Source organism: Vombatus ursinus, unplaced genomic scaffold (assembly GCF_900497805.2).
Source record: "Vombatus ursinus unplaced genomic scaffold, bare-nosed wombat genome assembly UNPS02014770.1, whole genome shotgun sequence".
Classification (NCBI taxonomy): domain Eukaryota; kingdom Metazoa; phylum Chordata; class Mammalia; order Diprotodontia; family Vombatidae; genus Vombatus; species Vombatus ursinus.
This window is the reverse complement of record NW_020954548.1, coordinates 39,451,141-39,471,637: the sequence shown is the minus strand read 5'-3', so window position 1 is coordinate 39,471,637 and position 20,497 is coordinate 39,451,141. Positions and strand designations below refer to the sequence as shown.

Below are 20,497 nucleotides of genomic sequence, written 5' to 3'. Positions count from 1 at the left end.
CATTTCCATCTCTCTGGGTGTATAAAGTATCCCTAATTACTACAGCTGACATAAATGCACCTGGCACCACCTGGTGGAAAACAGTTGTAATTGCAGGATATTTCCAACAATCAAGTTCTTTGGGGTTTATGTAACCTAAGGGAGATAGATTAAATTATGTGATTTAACATGGCTTTTATCCAATTGAAAAGAATCTTTATAACCAGCCTGTATGCCAACATGCTGCCTTGAGCCAGTATCAGGCCAGCAGAGAGTGTAGAAGATGATTGGTAAGAGTTTTCTTGAACTGGATATGTGATTTCATTGGTATAGGGAACTCCCAGGGAGGTCACACCCTCTATCAATGCAGATCATTACCATCTCTGAAATATTCAGTCTTGGAGAGTTGCTTGGGCCACTGAAAGGTTCCATGACTTGAGTAGGGTTATACAGCCAGTATGTGTCGGAGCAGGGTCTTGAACTCAGATCTTTCTGACTCAAGGCCAGCTTTCTCTCCATGTCACCACATTGCTTCCTTCCCCCTCCCCCAAATTGGATTAAACTGTGAATTCCTTTGAGTAATTGTGGATCTCAGGAAGCTTTTCAGCATTCCACAATCTGATGTAATCAGAACAGCATAATCCACAAATAAACAAGTAGCAAAGCACCCTAGGTGGCACAGTAGATGGAGGCCTGGAATCAGGAAACCTGATTTCAAATCCAGCCTCAGACACTTACTAGCTGTGTGACACTGGGCAAGGCACGTAACCTCTGTATCAGTTTCCCCAACTGTAAAATGGGGATAATAGTAGCACCTACCTCCCAGGGTTGTTGTAAGGATCAAAAGAGATAATATTTGTAAAGGACTTAACACAGTGCCTGACACATAGGAAGCTCCTAATAAATGCTTGTTTCCTTCCTACCTTGGGGAATAGGGGAGGTGGGGAGATGAGAGGCATCATCTGCCAGGCAAGTCAAACCACTACCATCTTGACACCATCTCCCCACAAGTCCTGAGACAGCCTAGAAGCCTAAATCCAAGAGTCTTGAGTGCCCCTGAAACCACTAGGCCTGCTTCCAGCCCCCATACCCATTACTGAGGACAGAAATCATTGCGGAGAGGGGGCCTTCCACCTCTAGCTACCAGCACTACCACCACCAGCAACAACTACTGACCAGATGCCACCAATAGGCAGGTAAGCACAAGAACCCTGGGAGTGACAGCACCCCCGAGACTGTCAGTCTGACTGCAGCCAGAATCTAGGGAAACTCCTTCTGTGGAGATGGGCCAGCCATCCCAACAGCTGCCACCCATAGGGTAGGCATTCCAGCCTAACTGAAGCAGCACGGCACCTTGGGGAGAGACGGGAGGTGCCAGGCAAGTCAAACCACCACCCCCTCTTCCCTCAGACCCTGATGGAAGCAGCCCAGGGCCTAGAACGCAACAGCCTTGGGAACAGCCACGCTTCCAGTCCAGTGGCCTCCAATGGAGCCTGGAAACTGCTCCTGCATTGCTGCAGCCACAGCTACTGAAGACCCAGAGTCCTTGACACCAGCAGATGGTTCGACATCCGAAACTGATGTAATTTTGTCTATGGAAATGACTTTAAAGAAGAAGCATGGCCTTCTGCTTTGCCACTATACCCTAAGGACCCTGGGACCTTTTTATCTGACTGAAACTAAAACCTGTTTGTCTCCCCTGTAGACTGTGAGCTCCTTGAGAGTACGGACTGTCTTTTCTATTTGTGCCATCAATGCTAAGTACAGTGTTTTCCACATAGTACTCAATAAAATTTTTTTTAAAAAATTCATTCATTCATATATACCTGCACTGGACAGCCTCAATGACAGTGGCAAGTACCTTTGGGGAATATAAACATTTATTAAGTGCCTGTTACGTTCTAGGCAGTGTGCTAAGCTCTGGAGATACAAATAAGAAAAAAGAGACGGTCCCTGCCCTCAAGGAGCTTACAATCTAAAGGAGGGGACATGAAAAGGGAAGCTGAAGGGGATGGGTATGGGGCACCAAGAGAGGGGTGTGTTGTTCCACGGAGTGGAAGCCAAACAGAGCTGCAGATAGAGAATGTTTTCCTTGATATTTGTAGTCAGTAGCTGGTCAGCAAAGTTATTTCCATTGTTATAACTTTCAAGATTTCATATGTGATTTTAGTGTATTCATGGAAGATAGCTTGCAGAACAAGAGCCTGGTAAAGTATTTTGTGCTACTAGACCAAATGTTTCATTATGGTCATCGAACAGTAAGCACAAAGGGATCATGTAGTCTAACCTGTAGTCATGTGACTGTAAGGATGTGCTCTGTCATAGAACATTATTTATGAAAGCCTACCTGTTCCTTTCCTGGTAAGAGTTACTTTGTTTTTTTTTTCAGAATGCTGAAATTCTACCAGGACTACAGGGCTGGCTCAATATTAGGAAAGCTATCAGAATAATTGACCATATCAACAATAAAACTAACAGAAATCATATGATTATCAGAATGCTGAAATTCAGGAATCATCATTTATTGTTCATCTATCAATTCCTCATAGTCTAAGTGGAGTACAAGACATTGTACTCATAGTACAATGAACTCATAGTCTAAATGGAGTACAGGACATTGTTACATTAAAACCTTTATATGATATACATAATATGTAACTGCAGGTTATTGCTTTGAGCTGAGCAAATGTTCCACAATCATTCAAATATTCAGTGATCACGAAAATAACACCTGCCTAGTGAACGTGTGCCTTTTTGATTTCACAGTTTTCTATTTGCTGATTTATTTGGTAAGTTAAACTTTTAACACCTGAGGAGAAGCAATTTTCTTTTGGTTTGATGTCCATTGAATTAGCCCATTGGTAAATGTTGAATGTTAGCTAATTTACCCATGTACTTGTTAATTATAACATACCAAGAATGCAGTCAGATTAATTTTCCATTTCTTATGGAGCCCATTTCATTTAATTATCTATCCCTCATATGTAATAATAATAATAATAATACCTTTTATAGAGCTTTACCATCTATAATGTGTTCTCATTATCCTTCATCGTAATAAACATGTGAGAGAGGCAGGAATTATTACCATTGTATAGATGAGGAAACCAAGGCTCAGAGAGTCAGAGTGACTTACTCTTGTGGTAGAAATTTAAACTAAACCAAATCTTCTGGTCCTGAGTCCAAGAGCAGTCTCTGCTCACTAGTGCAGGTATATATGGATAATGATGTATATACCCATACTTAAACTGATCATCTTGGTGTAGTAGTAGTAAGACCAAGGTTTATTTAATTGGAAACATCCTCTGAAGGAAGTGTGGCAAGGGTTAAAGAGGGCTATGTATGGGAGGAGGGGGAACATCTTTAAGCTAACTCTGCAGCAGCTGAATCCTAGTGGATGTTGGGTAGAGGATTCCAGTCTGTGCAGTTCACATTTTCATACAGATTTTTCTTGGAAATGATTCAGAGCAACTAGTATAATACAGAAACCTTTAAAATTTGCCCAGAGTTCAGACCTCTCTCTTCCCGAGGTTCTAAATTCAGGTATTGCCTTTTTTTTTTTTTTTTTTTTTAATGAGTCTGAGGCACCTTTCCTACCTGCAGCAAGTATTCTGAACTGAAAATGAAGGTTCTGAGCCCTCAGTTAATGGGAGTTAGAAATACTGGGTGTTGAAAACAGGCCACATGTCAGTTTTACTTTCTCCTCCTGGGAAACATCTTTTCTGTATAACAGTCAAATGTTTATCAAAATAGCTCATTGAACTGCATCTCAGAATTGTTTCTTCTGCGTTATAAGAAGTCTTCTCTCATTAAGTAAGTTTTATAGACAATAGGAGGAGGTTCCCAAATATTGTAAGGGTAATGAGTCAGGGGAAAGGTGGAGGTCAGCTCCGTTGCCTGAATGATCTTGGCCATTTCCCTCTCTGAATATAGAGAACGTTTTTGATTTTTTCTTTTAGATAACTCAGCAGGTTGAAGGCTATTTGGAAGTTGGCTTTTGGGGAGATGATATTGAAGAAGATTGGGTTAGGTTAATATTAAAAAGTGAAGTTGATGGCCCACTGATATAAGTAGAATAAGCTGCCTCTCTTAGTATCCTTACGGTTACTGCTAATCAGCTTTGGATACTGCCTAGGACTGTACCTAGTCCATTTGGGTAGTTCTGAAATTATTCAAGTCCTAGTAGCACTCCTCTGGGCCTCTGCTGGTGCTTTTCCACTCTGTCCAGTTGGCCAGCAGTGGGCTCATTGGCATGAGTGCCAATATTTGGGCACCTCAGGTTATTGTATAAAACAAAAACAGCTTCCCAGGTGTAAGATTGCTTTCACATTCCTTTCATTACTAGATGCTTTTGAGGGGCTCATGGGCCCATGATAGAGCAGTTCTCACTCCCCTACCTTCTAAGACGTAAAAATTCAGGGAAAATGGAATTCTTATGTAGTGTTAGTACTGACATGCAACATTCTGTCCTTTTTCCAGTGGCAGAAATGTATTTTTCTATGTTATTTCTGCAGAATATTTAAATTTTGGCCTTTGTCCTTCATATGGAGCAAACTCTCAACTTGTGAGCAGGTTGGATATCGACTAGAACATCTCAAATTCGTCTTTAGCAACCAAAAAGCTGAGAACCAAACCCAGCTGATGAGGTACAGTATTCTCACCCTCTTGTTTTTCGTCTAGCATCTTGAGGCATAACCCTTCCCTAGGGCAGTTTGAGGTTTTCACAATAGTAAACCTTAAAGAAGACCCCTTGGCATAGAGTTCTGATCTTTTGTTATCTCTCCAGCTGCCCCTCGGCCATCACTCTCTAACTTTAGGAATTAATAAGCAGTAAAAATAGCCTACTTTTGTCCTGATAAGTAATTCCCACCTAAACCCTTTTAAGGGTCCTTCAAGAGGGCGGTGCAGTGGGAAAGAGTGTTGACCTTGGGGACTAAAGCCCTGCATTTGAATACTGCCCTGTTCCTTAATGCCTGTGTGAACCCTGGACAGATTTCTCAGTCTAATAATTTGCACCCTGCCTAGCTCACAGGCTTATGATGAGGCTACGGCCGAAGGATGGATGTAAAAGTGTTCTGTAATGTAAACCCTTATACAGATATAAGTTGTTATTGTTATTGAGACAAACTCTTCTGTGTATTTTAACTGCTAGTTTAGACCATCCTAAGACCAAGTTCCACCTTTCATAGAATTTTGCACTGAGATCATCTAATCCAACCCCCTAATTTTGCAGATGAAGGAGCTGAATCCCAGAGGGATGGAAGTGATTTGCCCATTTACCCAAGGTAGTAAGGAACAGAGCCAGGATTTGAACTTAGGTCTTCCCACTCTAAATAAGTACCTCTCCACTATATCTCAGTGCCTTACTTTTCTCCCCTTCTACCACTCTCACAGGAAAGCCAACATCTTTGTTTCCCTTCTTCTTGACATGGCTCTGGGGATCATGCTGCTATCCTGGTTATACAGGAAGAATCGGATTGGTCAGCTGGCTGATGCTCTCATCCCAGTTGCAGATGTGAGTTAAGTTTAAATTTCAGCCCTGAAGCCCTGTGACTGAGCCAGGAGTTGGTTCATCTTCCTTCCTCCCTTTAAAGGGAGAAGCCCTTTCTACTTAAATTTCTTTGCATTCTTTCAGAGTAGCTAGAACAATGCCTTGCATGTTCAGAAAGATCTGTTGGCCCATTGATTTTCCCCAAAGCTCTGCCAGTGTCATTGAATACTTAAAGTTATCTAGTGGGGGAAGTATGGAGAGGGTAGCAGTACCCTTCCTGTAGCCTGTGTCCTTTGTTCTGGCCTGTTGAAACTCAGAAATCCAAAATGCCATTACTGCTACTACTAAAATGTAAAGTAATTATAGAAACACAAGCATATTTCATAATAAAACAGCTGATCTTTTAAAATCTTAAATGTATTCAATAGTTAACACCAACTTCCTCTGTTCAAGGCAATTAAAAAAGGCTCAGAAAATAAGTTTTTTACAGGTAAAGAAATTCATCTATACAGTCATGTGACTTGTGTGAGAAAACATAGTAGTGGTAGAACTTGAAATGGAGCCAAGAAGGAATAAAACATTTGACTCTCATTCCTAATTCTAACCCCATTTTGTGCCATTTTGCCTGTCGTTAAAGACCATATTCTGGTCTTAAAACCAGATTTTTTTTTTTTTTTGGCCACTTATTGGAGAGAGCCAATTTAGAAATATTTTAACTGGAGGATAATTTTGTCTTATAGTAATTTGTTGAATGAAACAAAATTAACATTCTCGTTCATTTAATCAGATGTAGCTACCTCCTTTTGTTACTAACTCAGTATTAATATTTCTGATTTCTGAAAGAACAAGTAAACTCCTAGCCCTGGTCTGATTCTCTTATAATAACCTTAGAAGCAGCAGGGTTTTGGCTACAGCCCATTATATAAGCACAGTGAAAAAAATCCTCCATCTGCTTAGTACTCTGGGCAGATGGACACACAGTACTCAAAGGGCATTGGACCATGACACCTGCTTTTGGATTTGCTGTTTATAATACAAATCATTTTATGTTCTATCTCTTCCATTTTCTTTTTCAGGGTATCCACTTCTTTGTTAAAAATTTCCACTTTCTGCTCTAAACCATTGATTCTTTTTTCAGATTCTTTAAGAGCTATAATTTTGCTCATTATGTCTTCCTTCAGTTTAAAAAAATTAAACATTTCAGCTACATTATTTTAGTCTCTTTAAAATGTTTTTATTATGAACTCAATCATTAACAAAACTATTTCAACATACAAAAAAGAGAATAGTATAAGAAATTGTTCTGTGCAGCTTGTTTTTTTAAGTTGGCTGTCAGATTTTTAAAAGTAGTGATGATTGGGGCACAGTGGATAGAGCTCCAGCCTTGGAGTCAGGAGGACCTGAGTTCAAATCTGGCCTCAGACACTTGACGCTTACTAGCAGTGTGACCTTGGGCAAGTCACTTAACCTCATTGCCTCACCCCCCCCCAAAAAAAGTAGTGATGATTACCATTTGTCCCCCCTTCTGAATTTTCTTTGTGTGTGTGTATTTTTAAATGTTTTATCAGCGCTCTTTGTTTAAAAAGTTTTTTGCATCTCTAGCAATATCTATTGACTCATACTTCTCTGAACAGAAATCCACCATTATAACAAAAATGTTTAATTAAACAAAGCAAATTAATGCATTGCTCATGTCTGAAAATGTACCTTTAGTCTAATGACCTCTGGTCTATTACTTCTCTGCCAAGAAGTAGAAGGCATGCTTGATCATCAGTCCTTTAAAGTCATGTCTGGACTAAAGGTCATTGTTTAGAGCTCTGAAGTTTTTCAAAGTTGTTGTCCTTTACAATATTGTGTAATATTGTGGTCATCATGTAAATTGCTTTGCTAAATCTGCTCATTTCACTTGGCATCAGTTCTTATAAGTCTTCCCAAGTTACTCTGAATCCATCATATTTTTTTTTTTTTTTTTAGGCAATTGGGGTTAAGTGACTCGCCCAGGGTCACACAGCCAGTGAGTGTCAGGTGTTTGGTCTGAGGCCAGATTTGAACTCAGCTCCTCCAGACTTTAGGGCCGGTGCGCTATCCACTGTACCACCTAGCTGCCCCCTACATATTTTTCTTCTAATACAATAATATTCTCTTCCATTCCTTTGTCACATTTTGTCTAGTCACTCCCCAATGGATGGGTAGCTACTTTGTTTCCATTTCTTTGCTACAACAAAACATAGTGCTACAAATACTTTTGTAGGTATTGATCCTTTCCCTTTATCTTTGGTATGCTTGGGGTATATGCCTAGAAGTGCTTTCACTGGGTCACAGAGTAGGTACAGTTTAATAACTTTGGGGACATAGTTACAAATTGCTTTCTGGAACGATTGGACCACTTTACATCTCCACCAACAGTGTGTTAGCATGAGAGTTCCACCAACAATTGCCATTTTCCTCTTCTGTCATCTTATCCAATATGATGGAGTGGAGCCCCAAAGTTGCTTTAATTTCCATTTCTCTCATTATTAGTGAATTGAAGTCTTTTTTTTGTTTGTTGATTTGTTTGCTTTATTTAAGAATGGACTATCTTATTGATTGAGGAATGTGTGCTCTTGTTTTTTATGCTTGTATCGATTCCAAATATATATTGGCTATCATACCTTTATAAGGGAAATTTGCTGCAAAGATTTTTTTTCCAAAATAACTTTCCCTTCCAGTTCTAAATACATTGATTTTTCTTGTGCACAAGCTTTTCAATTTTATGTAACCAAAATTTTCCATTTTGTCTTATATGATGACTATTATCCCTTATTTTATTATCCCCTAGCCAAAGTAGTAAAAAAGTATCTATTTCCCTTCTCATCCAACTTCTTCATGATAAGACTTTTTTATATTTAGGATATATGCCTATTTGGAGTTTATTATGTTATATTGTGTGAGATGTTGACCTAACTTCTGCCAAGGGGCTTTCAGATTTTCCCAGAAGTTTCTGTCAAATAGGGAGTCCTTGCTGTATTAGTTGGTATCTGAATTTATTGAACATCTGCTCCTATGTTCAGTTGTGTCTGGATCTTATTTATCTAATCTGTTCCAGTGATCAATTTTTTTATTTTTTTTAACCAGTACGAAATTGCTTTTTATGATTATTACTTTATAGTAGTTTAAGATCTGGTCCTGTTAGGGCACCTTTATTCCTTCTCTTTTTTTTTATTTCCCTTTAGATTATTGTTCCTGTAAATTAATTTTATTATCCTTTCATTTAGTTCTCAAAAGAAGAACCCTTAGCAATCCCTTAGAAGTTCCTTAGTAATTTGATCAATATGACATTAAATCTATAAATTAATTTATGTAGTATCATCATTCTTGTTATATTGTCGTGGCCCAACCATGAAAAATCAATATTCCTCTAATTATTTAAGTCTTCTTTTACATAGTCTCTCTTTTCTGGGATTCTTGGTCATAGTTATTATATTACTATTCTTTCTGGAGATTTCTGCTTGCATTCTTTTACCCCATATTATTGAAAGTTTTTTTTTGTTGTTGTTGTTGTTTACTCATTTCTTTAGTTTGTCTCTTGGTTTTCCTTATGAGAATTTCTTTCCTTTCTCCTATTTTTTGTTTTCCTCTTACTTTATTTGATACATTTCTTGCTGTTTTAAGGTAATAAAGGAGAGCTGTGCTTATGAAATGACCTCTTGGCTGTCCTGCTAGCCGTCCTAACATATCTCATTTCTTCCACATCCCAGTGGGAATCATTTTTCCTGATCAACACTCATTTCACTTTTCTACCACAGAGTGTGGATGCATAAACCTGTTCCCTGAAGCTTTGCCTGAGTCATCTCACAATTTCTGGGGATTGTATTGCCCTCTCCTTAAGGGGAAGTAGAAGATCAAGTCTATATCCCTGCCTTATTTTGTCAGAATGCAGTGAATTGTACAGATGTATGTAGTGATCTGTGGCAGAGATGACAGAATTGCAAGAGTGTTGAGATATTGATTCGTAGGTTATTTGAAGTGACGTGGAAATGTCAAAGATGGGGAAGGGGGATAAAGTGGTGACTGAGAGAACATCCATAACTAACAACCTATATGCCTACTCTCCCATCTATACAAAATTTTTACAAGAACAATATACACATAATATATTGAGGGCATTAGTAAGGAACAGGGTAGGGTTTTTTTTTTTCTTTTTGGTGAGGCGGTTGGGGTTAAGTGACTTGCCCAGGGTCACACAGCTAGTAAGCATCAAGTGTCTGAGGCCGGATTTGAACTCGGGTCCACCTGACTCCAAGGCCCGAGCTCTATCCATTGAACCACCTAGATGCCCTGAGGGTAGGTTTCTAAAAGTGATATTCTACAATTCACCACATCTTTACCATCATACAGTTGATTGAAGGAAGTAGAGAATGTAAAATCCGACCACTGCTATTGGTTGTTGCTTTCATAAGGCATTTGAATGTAAAAAGCCATGTTAAATGCTCTCTTCTAATAAGGTGTCTGTCATACCTCCATGCCTTAAAATCATTCAAGATTCTTTGAAAGCTATAACGATAAGAGCCTTGTTCGGTGACTCTCTGATCACACATATCACATGAGGTTTAAAACGGGGAGATGTAGTCTGGCCAAAGGTGTTCTGTACTCTCGTGGAGGAGATTCAACGTAGAGTTCACATTGAAGAGGAATTTTCTATGGATAGTGGGGTCCTTTAGAGGTTTTTATTTGCAGATGACATCGTGCTGGTGGTAGAGAGTCCTGGAACATTGAAAAATCTCCTGGAAGACATATGTAACACCTCAAAAGAGTTTGCCTAATCATCTACAGAAGAAGGGCCAAGTAGATAAGTACTATGTCTTTAACCAGATTATAACATTGTTTGGTCAGTCTGGAGCTTGTCCCTCAGTGTGTATATCTGGGACAGATAGCACCGATGGACAATGACTTGGGCCCAGAATTAAACAGGAGGAAGTGAATTGCTTTCAGAATATTGCACAGCTCCTTTTAATGAACTCAAGCTTCTCTCAGAAATAAAAGCCTGTCTTTTAAGTATCAATATTCTCCTGGTGTGATCCTATGGTTGTGAGATAGAGATCCAAAGAATTAAAAACGAGTATTATACAGAAGTCGGTGAAGAGGTGATTACGAGCAGGAACTTGGGCTTTTTTCTTTTCTTTTCTTTCTTTTTTTTTTGGCTAGGCCATGGGGTTAAGTGACTTGCCCAGGGTCACACAGCTAGTAAGTGTTATGTGTCTGAGGTCCTCCTGAATCCAGGGCTCTATCCACTGCGCCACCTAGCTGCTCCTCACAGGAGCTTTGAAAAAAGAGCAAGAGTAAAAGATGACATCAGGGAAATAGATATAAACGGAAATGGACTGATCATATGATGTGGGTGAGGGGGTGATAGGTAGACAGCTGGAGTACCCTACTAAGATCCTCCGGATATCAAAAGAAACCTAGGAAGGTTCTTAGCATGTTAGGAGTACCCTCTCGTAAATGGGAGAACATGGACAGGAGGTGCTCAGTATAGACAGGCATGCCTAAATAGCAAGTAGAGCACAGGTCTTTTTGAATATTTGAGAGAACAGTGTTGGCTTCACTGCATTTTCCCATACAGCCACCATAAAAATGCCTTATCCTCACTGTTGTTGAATTTCCCTGTGGCTACAGGAGTTAGGGATCCTTTGGGTCTTTTAGGTACCATGGAACCTGGTAACCTTTGTTTTGATTTATATTCTTCCTTAGTCTCTAGCCTTAATTATGCTAGTGTGTGAAGGAGACCCTATAAGCATGAAAAATATGATTTTAATTCTGGCTTTCCCACAGATTTGATGAGATGGTGCCTCTCATTTTACCTTTAGACTCTTTGTCTCCACTTACCCATTGGCTAAATGGGGACAGTAATATCCATTTCCTCTAACATCTCAGAGATGCTATGAGAATTTATAAAATAATGGTTAGCACTTTGAACTCTTGGAAATAAATAATTCCAAGTGTGATTATTGCTTGCCTCTTATATCCTCACCTCTGAAGTAAAGGAGTTTTGTTGGGATTTAGGCTGATTTTGCAGTTTTTCCACATGACACAAAAGGATTAATTTGGTAATGTAGGGGTTTTTTTTTGTTTGTTTGTTTGTTTGTTTTTCTTCTTGGTGAGGCAATTGGGGTTAAGTGACTTGCCCAAAGTCACACAGCTAGTGAGTGTAATGTGTCTGAGGCCACATTTGAACTCAGGTCCTCCTGACTCCAAGGCTGGCGCTCTATCTACTGCACCACCTACCTGCCCCCGGTAATGTGATTTTACTCTCTCTGATGGGCATTCTGTCTCATTGATTGTTTTTCTTTACCTTTATATTTCTGTAACCAGCTTCCCTTTCTTTCATTTAGTTAAAATTGTTTTTTTTGATTTTCTTATTAGAATGATAGAATTCTGTAATTGGAAGGGACTGTAGAGGTCATCTAGCCCTAGCCATGTTTGACCCATCCTATCCACAAAATTTCTGACATATGGTCACCTGGCTGTTGTCTGAGAACTTTCAATGTTGGGAAGTTCAGTACTTCGTGAATCATCCCATTCCATGTTCATAATGTCCTACTTGCTAGGAAATTTCTTCATGAAACCTAAACCTGTGCCTTGACACCTAATAACTAATACCCATTGGAGACCAAGTAAAATCTACATTATTTCTGCTTTCCTTTCCCAAATTGTCCACATGGCAGTCTCTTGTAGGCATCTACAAATCACGGTGACCTTTTCACATCATTCCTTTTCCCAAGTTCATAAAATAATGTGCACATGACATGTAGAAAGAAAAAGCCTGCTGACTTTTCAGTAATCCTCAGATTGAATGAGACCATTCTCAATGGAAGGCAGTTTAGATATGTAAGGACTAGCTGGCAATAGGGGCCTGCAGCAACAGACTCCCGTTTTTCTCCATGAAGTGTCAACGTATACATCTAAAATTGTCGGTGATTTAGATCATAGCCTTGGTTTCATGATCTTTTGACCATTCTCAAACTTCTCTTCTCATTAACTTATTGGCCCTCTTCAGATGAATTCTTGTCTAAGGGGAACATTCCTGCTCTGGATGATTCCTGTTGGCTTCAGTATCCTAATATAGCACTGGTCTCACAGGGTTGTTATGAGAATCAAGTGAGATGTTGTAGGTAAAGCGCACCGCAAACCTTATATCATATGGACTATTATTATTCTTAGTGAGGCACTACCTCCCTATTCTCTCCTGTCTTTTCATTTTTTAGCAGAGGCAGATCAAGTGTCTGAGTTCAGAGGGTTCATATGTTTTATTCTGTTTCTTCTAAAAACTAGCAAAGTCTTTGGAGATCTGGAAACCCACACTGGTTCAAAAAGGTCTACAAAGCAATATGGCTGGGATAGTCGGGCATGGCCTATACCCAAAATTGTAGTGCTATGTCAGGTTTGGGAATTAACTTCTCTAATCATTGCAAAGCTCCCTGGATACCCTTGACTGGAAACCTTTTGACTTCAAAATTGCACAGATATATAAATATTTAATTTTAAAAAGAAAATCTCTTCCTGTTGCCAGGCTCTTATGCTTTAAATATTACATAAGTTCTATTTATAAAGTGTGTTCGTTCTGTTCTCAGCTGCAAGGGCAAGATTTGTTGGCACAAAGTAGTAGTGCTTTCATGTCAGTTACTGATAAGGTAAATGTTGGAAGAGTTGAGAAACAAGTACTAGACCGGAAAGATGGATTTTTAGAGGGTGGGAAAATGAACAGAATGAGTACACCTAGTGTTCTAGAGTTCCATAAACTTCCTCTGCATCTCTTTGAAATGTGAAGTTATATTTTGCACTTTCTTGTTAAATTTAGCCTTAGTGACAAAGCTAAAAATTCAGTTACTGTTTTCAGGGATTGTCTTTTTTCACAAGCTCTGCTTTTGGAAATTGGTTCTCTGGTATTAAGTTTCTCATATTAATTAATACAGATCCACTGATAACTAACTCCTCCAAGGCTGTGACTGTCTGATCCAGGGGTCATCCATCATTAGATGGTGGCATAGCAGGGTTCCAATACTGGTCCTCAACATTCCAGGTGGGGGAGGGAGAGAGGGGTAAGAAAGACATACATCTACTCCTGAGGCAGGGAGGGAATATTACTATCCTGATTTCTCTAGGGAGTAGTGGCTGTCTTGCTCTGCTAACTCTATTTAAGTTTTTGATACTAAAAGGAATAAGTGAACTTACTTTCATATCATTTATTAGGGTCTCCAAAAAACTTTTTGAATCCCTAATAAATCCTTCAGGAATTTGAGGGCAAATTCACATGTGTATGTATACATACATATACACCTCACTTATGTGTTGCTGCCACTCAAATGGCATTGAAAAACTATCACTGCAAGAGGATTGGACTATAGTAATACAGAAATACTGATCATGTGTTGTTCAAAAGCCATAGACCTGGCATATGCTGTTGAAAGGATACCACTCCTAAAGTGTTATAGGATGGGTGGTCTCTCACATTTAGGTTGGTGGTTCCTCAGACAGTATGTAGTGAAGATTTATGCATAGCAATCCCCTAAATCCATTTTACACGTCACTGTCATTCTCTATTCTGAAGTCACAGTAAACTTTGGATCAGTTGGAATTCAAGGACAAGTATACAGAAGACAGTGACAACCAGCTAAATGTCTTTACTGGACTGTTGTACGTAGCCTTCCTAGAGGTCATGGCAATGCCAACCTAGTCTTTTTAAATATTCTTTACCCATTTGTTGACACAGTTCATCCCATGCTTGTGGAGTATCCGTATTTGGAAAGTATCAGTCAGTCAGCTTCCTGAACTACCCATTGCAGGCCAGTCAGGGCTGGGGAGTTAGGGATGAGGGTGAAAATGCCTGGGCAGGAAAAAACTGAGATTCAGAGAAGTCAAATGACTTGCCCCAGTCACACAAGCAGGCTCTTCTGACTCTAAAGCCACCTCTCTGTTTACTGTATCATATTGTTAAGTCTAAGGCAGTACTGTAGTTACGGGTATAAGCTATCATCAATCTTATAACTTTTTGCCTGTCTGCCTGCTCCTCTCCAGTCTCCTTTGCTGGGTCATCATCCATGTCCCAGAGATAAGTCCAAGAGCCCAAGGCTCTGTCCTAGACCCTCTTCTTAGTTGCCAAATCTTGTCATTTCTCTCTCCAGTGTTTCTCACTCTCCACTCGCACAACTACCACCCTAGTTCAGACTCTCATCACCTCTTGCCTGACCTATTCCAATAGCTACCTGATTGCTCTCTCTGTGTTGGCCTTCTCCTGACTCCAGTCCATCCTTCACACAGCCACTAAAGTGATACTTTCTAAAGTGCAGATCTGATCATGTTAACTGAATTCCCACCCCTAATCGATAAATTCTAGTGGTTTCCTGTTGTCTCTAGGAATCACATATACACTCCCCTGTTGAACATTTAGAGCTCTTCATGATCTGGCTGGCTCTCTCTTTGTGTCTCTCTCTGTGTCTCTCTGTCTCTCTCTCTCTCTCTCTCTTTCCCTCTCCCTCCCTCTCTCTCAGTCTGTCTCTGTCTCTCTTGGTCTGTCCTCTCTCTGTCTGTCTGTCTGTCTCTCGTTCTCTCTCTCCCATATATATTACTCCTCTCCATGTACTCTGTGGTTCAGCCATACTGTGGTTCTGCCTACTTGTTATCCCTCACACAGAACATGTTATCTCCCATCTCTATGTCTTTTCACTGGCCTTTTCCCTGCTTAGAATGCTCTCCTTCTTCTCCTCTACCTCTCAAGAGTCCCTGATTTTCTTCAGGACTAAGCTAAAGTACCTATTTATGCGGGAGGCCATTCCTGGCATAGGCCTCTCCCTCCTCCCAGCTGCCAGTGCCTTTCCCTCTAAGGTCATCTTCTGTCTGCTTGGGAGATGGCTTGTATATACTACATGTGTTTTCTCCTCCCACAGAGTGTATGCTCCTTGAGGCCAAGGACTGTTTGATTTTTGTCTTTGTATCTCTAGCACTTAAATGCTTAATTAGATAAATAAATGCTTGTTGATTCAGTGCTTATTTATGAATATATAATTTAATTAATATTAACACACATTTGTGGGGCTCTTTCAGCTTTACAAAATACTTTCTTTTACAACAGAATATATACAGAGTAATATGAAGTAATTTGGTAGAAGCCATAGGGAACAACTGAAGCTTCATGAGCAGGGGAGTGACAGGATCATGCTTTAGGATCACAGTTTTATAGGTGAAGATACTGAGTCTCAGAGATGTTAAATAACTTACTAATCAGTGGGAGAGTAAATAACTTACCAATCAATGGGATTCAAACCCAAGTCTTCCAAATCAAAATCCACTGCTCTTTCTACTTAATTAGGATACTGCTCTGAGATTACATCAATTTCTTGCCCTCATTCCACCTGTGTTGAATTAAATTGTTTTATAGAATGACTGCAGCATTGTAAATGAAAACAGTCCTAACAGGCAGCTGAACTCAGAGTCATTGCAGTGACCATTCTTGGCTCCTGAGAACAGATGATGAACCAAACTTTCTCCTCTCAGTGGAGATGTGAGGGACTATAGGGGCAGAATGTTGCACACCCAGTTGCTTTAACAGTCAGTTTTGCAGAACTTTTTCTTGGTTACAACAGAATGTTTGATAATTGTGGGGGGAGGGGGCGGCAGCGGATGAGTGAAGGGCTGGAGAGGGGCATATACTGAGAAATAAATGCTGTAACAAACAAAAGTCATTGATAAAAACATTTTAAAAGAGATCAAATTGTGCATCTACACTTTTAACGAAATGAAAGACAATTACACACGTGCAGTGAAACATCCTTTGGTACTGATGGTCAACGAGACAGAATATGGAGAACGGGGCTGCCCGGCCCATTTCATACTTGTGTTCGGTCCTTTTTCCCTGACCCCTGACCTACTTCTGACTTGCCATGGGCCTTTGGGCAAGTTCTTTAACCTCTATGTCCTGTTTTCTGTGGAAGAATAACGTTTCACCTATTTAAGCTTGTGTTGCTCTGTCAGTGAACTCCTCAGAGCTAAGACCTGCTAAACTTCAGATTCAGTATCATTCTCTCCTATGGGCTTTTTGCTTTATGTTGATAGCATGTGGCCCGGGAGCTCCAGGACCTGCTGCAGTGGCTGATGGGAGTCCTGCTGGTCTAAAAATGAATCGAGCTTTGGACCAAGTGTTGGGTCGCTTCTTTCTCTACCACATTCACCTTTGGATTAGTAAGTACAGCTTTTTCCTTGTTTTCTGTGCTTTACTGTCAAATGATGCCCCAGTGAGAAATGAGAAGGCCCTAGTAGCATTGGTGGGAAACAGTGGTATGAAGTAATTTATAAAGTGCTTGCTCTGTGCCTAGAAATGTTCTCAGTGTTGGGGAGACAGAAAAAAGTGAGACATTCCCTGCTCTCAAGGAGCTCAGATGGTAACTGTGGGAGACAACACATATAAAAGAGGTCAGTGACAGAGCAAAAGAAAAGACCTGGAAATCCAATCTAGGAATTCAGGGAAGAGTTACATTTTAGGAAGACATTTGCCCAGATCCTTTTCTGATAGGCTGTACAGGTCCACCCATTCTTAATCTTACCAGTTAATTACATTGTAATTATAAGATTAGGTTGTATTATGCATGTAAAGAAATGTCCCTTCCCTTATTATTGGTGAAAATTATATGGGGGTATCACAACATATTGCTTTATAACTAATATTACTGTATGTGGAACTTTTGTGAGGTGTTTCAAGCCTGTTGGGGAGGAGATAATCTGTGACTTAATCTGAATAGATGTTTGTTGATGTCACATCTAATGGCAGCTAGAAGTAATGGCCCTGGAAGTTGGTGGGAGAGTGCAGAAGCACTGCCAATTTTGAACCCAGGACTTGGGTTGGAGGAGTAGCTGAAATAACTGTCAAGTTTTCTCAAAGCAATGTGGTGGCTAGTCACATAGGAAAGCCAGGCTAAAATGTAAGCTCGATGGGAGAGAGAATTAATTAGTCAAGAAAGTTGGTGGATGACCAGTTTGGACAGACTTGGAGGATCACAGGGAAAGAGCCCCGAACTCTGTGTTTGTTAGAGGGGCTAGTAAAGCCCTTTCGGTAAAATTTATCTTGTCTCTGGATGAACTAATGGATGAAATAGTGAGACCAGGCAAGGCCCAGACTGTTGGTGGCAGCAGAGAAGGAGAAGAAGCCTGCACCCCTAGCCCCTTTGGGTTGATCAAACATGAGGCCAAAATGAGTACAAGTATGGAGTAAGAAGTAAGAAAACCTTAAGAAGGATCAGGTCTGACCAGTCTGTTCTTTTCTGAGGCTGCATTTCCTCATAATTCCCAAGGAAGCTAAGTATCAATGAATTAAAAATAGCTGAAGCTTCCTTTTCCAAATTTCTTGAGGAACTCCTATGGCTCACTGTGTCTTACAGTTTTTACTAAATTTTCTACTATACCCCTTCCAGAAATGTTATCTTATAAAAAGAATCTATATTGCATACATACTCTTTAGGAATCCTTTCACACCATGCCCTCTTTCTCCCATTCTTGTCACTGATTCTCAGTAAGAAAGCTAATTTTTTTGTCCTCAGAACCTCAGTAGTTGTGTGTGCTGACTCAAGGTGCTACTGAGTGGAGTGTTTTGGCTTAAGTGACTCCATATCTGCTGTTGGGAAAGCAAGCTTAAATGAAAGTAGTGGGAGGTAGTTGGTTTACAGATGTGGTCTCCACAGAAACCATGGGGAGGAGAGAGTCAGGTCTTACTCCACAGTACCTAGAGGGGCACAAGTGACTAAAAGATGGTTTGAAGCCATTTGTTAGATAGGGACAGAAGCCTAGTTTCCTGGTGTGTGACTTATGTGCTTTGGGCAATTCCAACTTTTAAAGCTGCTCCAAGAGAAACAACCAACTGAAGTCATTCTGATAAGGGAAATTATTATTTTCTTCTAGGTTATATCCACTTGTTGTCCCCATTCATTGAAATGATCCTGTGGTATGTAGGTCTTTCAGCATGCCTGGGTCTGACAGTGGTGTTGTCCATACTTTCAGACATCATTGCACTGCTCACTTTCCACATCTACTGCTTTTACGTCTATGGAGCCAGGTGGGTACAATTGGCATAATTATTCCCCCAAGGAAATAAGCGTAGACCTCTGACCATGCCCACAGGCTTACAGCAGAGGAAGTTAAACTCATTTCACACTGTCTCTTTCAAATCCCCTTATTAGCTGAAACTCTCCACAGAGAAGTGTAGACAAGGAAGACCAAAATCTTAAGCAGATAGTGCAGGGTGTGATCTGGAAAACCCTACTCCATAGCGCTATACAGTACACTCAGAGACAGCTTGGTGTGGTGAAAGGAGCTCTGGACATGGAATAAAAGTTTGAGTCTGAGCTCTGGAGAGTTAGAACTGGAGGAGACAATGAAGGCCAGCCAGTCCAATGACTTCATTTTTCAGCTGAGAAGCTGAGATTCAGAGAGGTGAAATACCTACTAGTCATCCATCAGAGCTGGAATCTGAATCTGGTCTTCCTACTCCAAATTCAGTGGTCTTTGCGCTATACCCACTTATTAGTGGTGGGACCTCAGGCAAATTACTTAAACCCTCTGGGCCACTGCTTACTCAGGTTTAAAATGGGGATAGTAATACTTCCACAGTCTGCCCCACAGGAAGAGCACTTTGTAAAATGTAAAGGAAATGTGAACTTAGTATCATGACTTAGTATACTAAAAGTTTCTGGGGACTAGAGTAGGACAGTTAATGGGTGAGAGGAGTAATTTATTCCTGTGAAAATAACCTTCAAGAGTCAACATATCATGATGCACAGAGGCTGGGTGACCTTGAGCAAAATCATTTAACCTCTCAGCACCCTAGATTCTTCTCTAAAGTGCTAAGTTGCACAGCAGCTGCCAATCAGAATTGGTAGAGATTCCTTGCACGAAAACTCCCTACATTAATAAAATCACATCTCTGTACCAAAAAAAAAAGAGAAAAAAATATAACCTAGCTTCTCTGAGTAACTAATGAAAAATATCCACTCACCTGATCATCCTACTAAGCATCTTAGGTCACTTCTGATAAATACTTTTGTTGTGGAATCCCCAATTTTTCTCACCTCCTAGGACCCATGAGTCCTAGATGATTATTACTTGAATCATTCCTTTTTTCTGTAGATTGTATTGTCTGAAGATCTATGGCTTGTCTTCTCTCTGGCGCCTCTTCCGAGGAAAGAAATGGAATGTCCTGAGGCAGCGGGTGGATTCCTGTTCCTATGATTTGGATCAGGTATTAGCAGAAAATATGCAATTCTTATACTCCCGTCTTTGGAAATGAATACAATGTAGGCTGCTCTCATCTGCAGTTTCTAGCATTTGATGTGCAACCTAAATTCCATCTTCTGCTCAGATTGCAGTATAGGCCAATCCTTTGAATTACCCATTGTTCAAGACTAAAATAGAGGTTAGTCTAGGACATCTTGCCAAACATGTCAGTTCTTTAATGTTACCCAAACAGAAATCTCTATCCCCACTACTGTCCTATGTTAGCTGCCACTCTTCTCCATTTGTCTCTGGTTAGGTGATGGGATCACCATGATAAGATATTCTTAAGTGCTGGCACATACAATATTCATCTTGCTGGAGTCACTGCCAAGCATATAACATAAAATCTTTGCCCATGCTTCCTCTAAGCATTCATTCATTCGGTAGCAATTTATTAAGCACCTATTATGTGCAAAGAATTTCTAGAGGCATTTTCTCTATTTTGTTCTAGAACATTTGGTATTTGGTGTCAGAATGAGAAATGGCCAAAGAAAGAGTACTAAATATAAGAGTCTGAGAAAATTCAGTGCTGCCCACTCCTTTTGCCATACTTCCTGCAATAGAAGAGCCTGAGCTCATGGAAAGGGTCTTGTTTTCCCTGATCTTCATGGTGTATATCATTATTTATGTTTTGGATAAAGATTTAAGTAGTAAAATATAAGCAAACTTGCACCCAGTGGTCGTGAAATGGAAGATGATGGCTCTCTCAGCTTGATCCAAGCCAACCATGTT

At 40.1% G+C, this 20,497-nt stretch overlaps 1 protein-coding gene across 1 annotated transcript in view; it reads left to right on the top strand.

Moving 5' to 3' along the window:
* PIGQ (phosphatidylinositol glycan anchor biosynthesis class Q) overlaps nucleotides 1-20,497 on the top strand; it is a 64,450-nt gene that overhangs the window by 27,357 nt on the left and 16,596 nt on the right. The window contains 6 exon segments of the mRNA XM_027862892.1: nucleotides 4,494-4,625; nucleotides 5,374-5,494; nucleotides 16,559-16,601; nucleotides 16,604-16,684; nucleotides 18,395-18,548; nucleotides 19,619-19,730. Coding sequence (XP_027718693.1) covers nucleotides 4,494-4,625; nucleotides 5,374-5,494; nucleotides 16,559-16,601; nucleotides 16,604-16,684; nucleotides 18,395-18,548; nucleotides 19,619-19,730 — 643 coding nt within the window.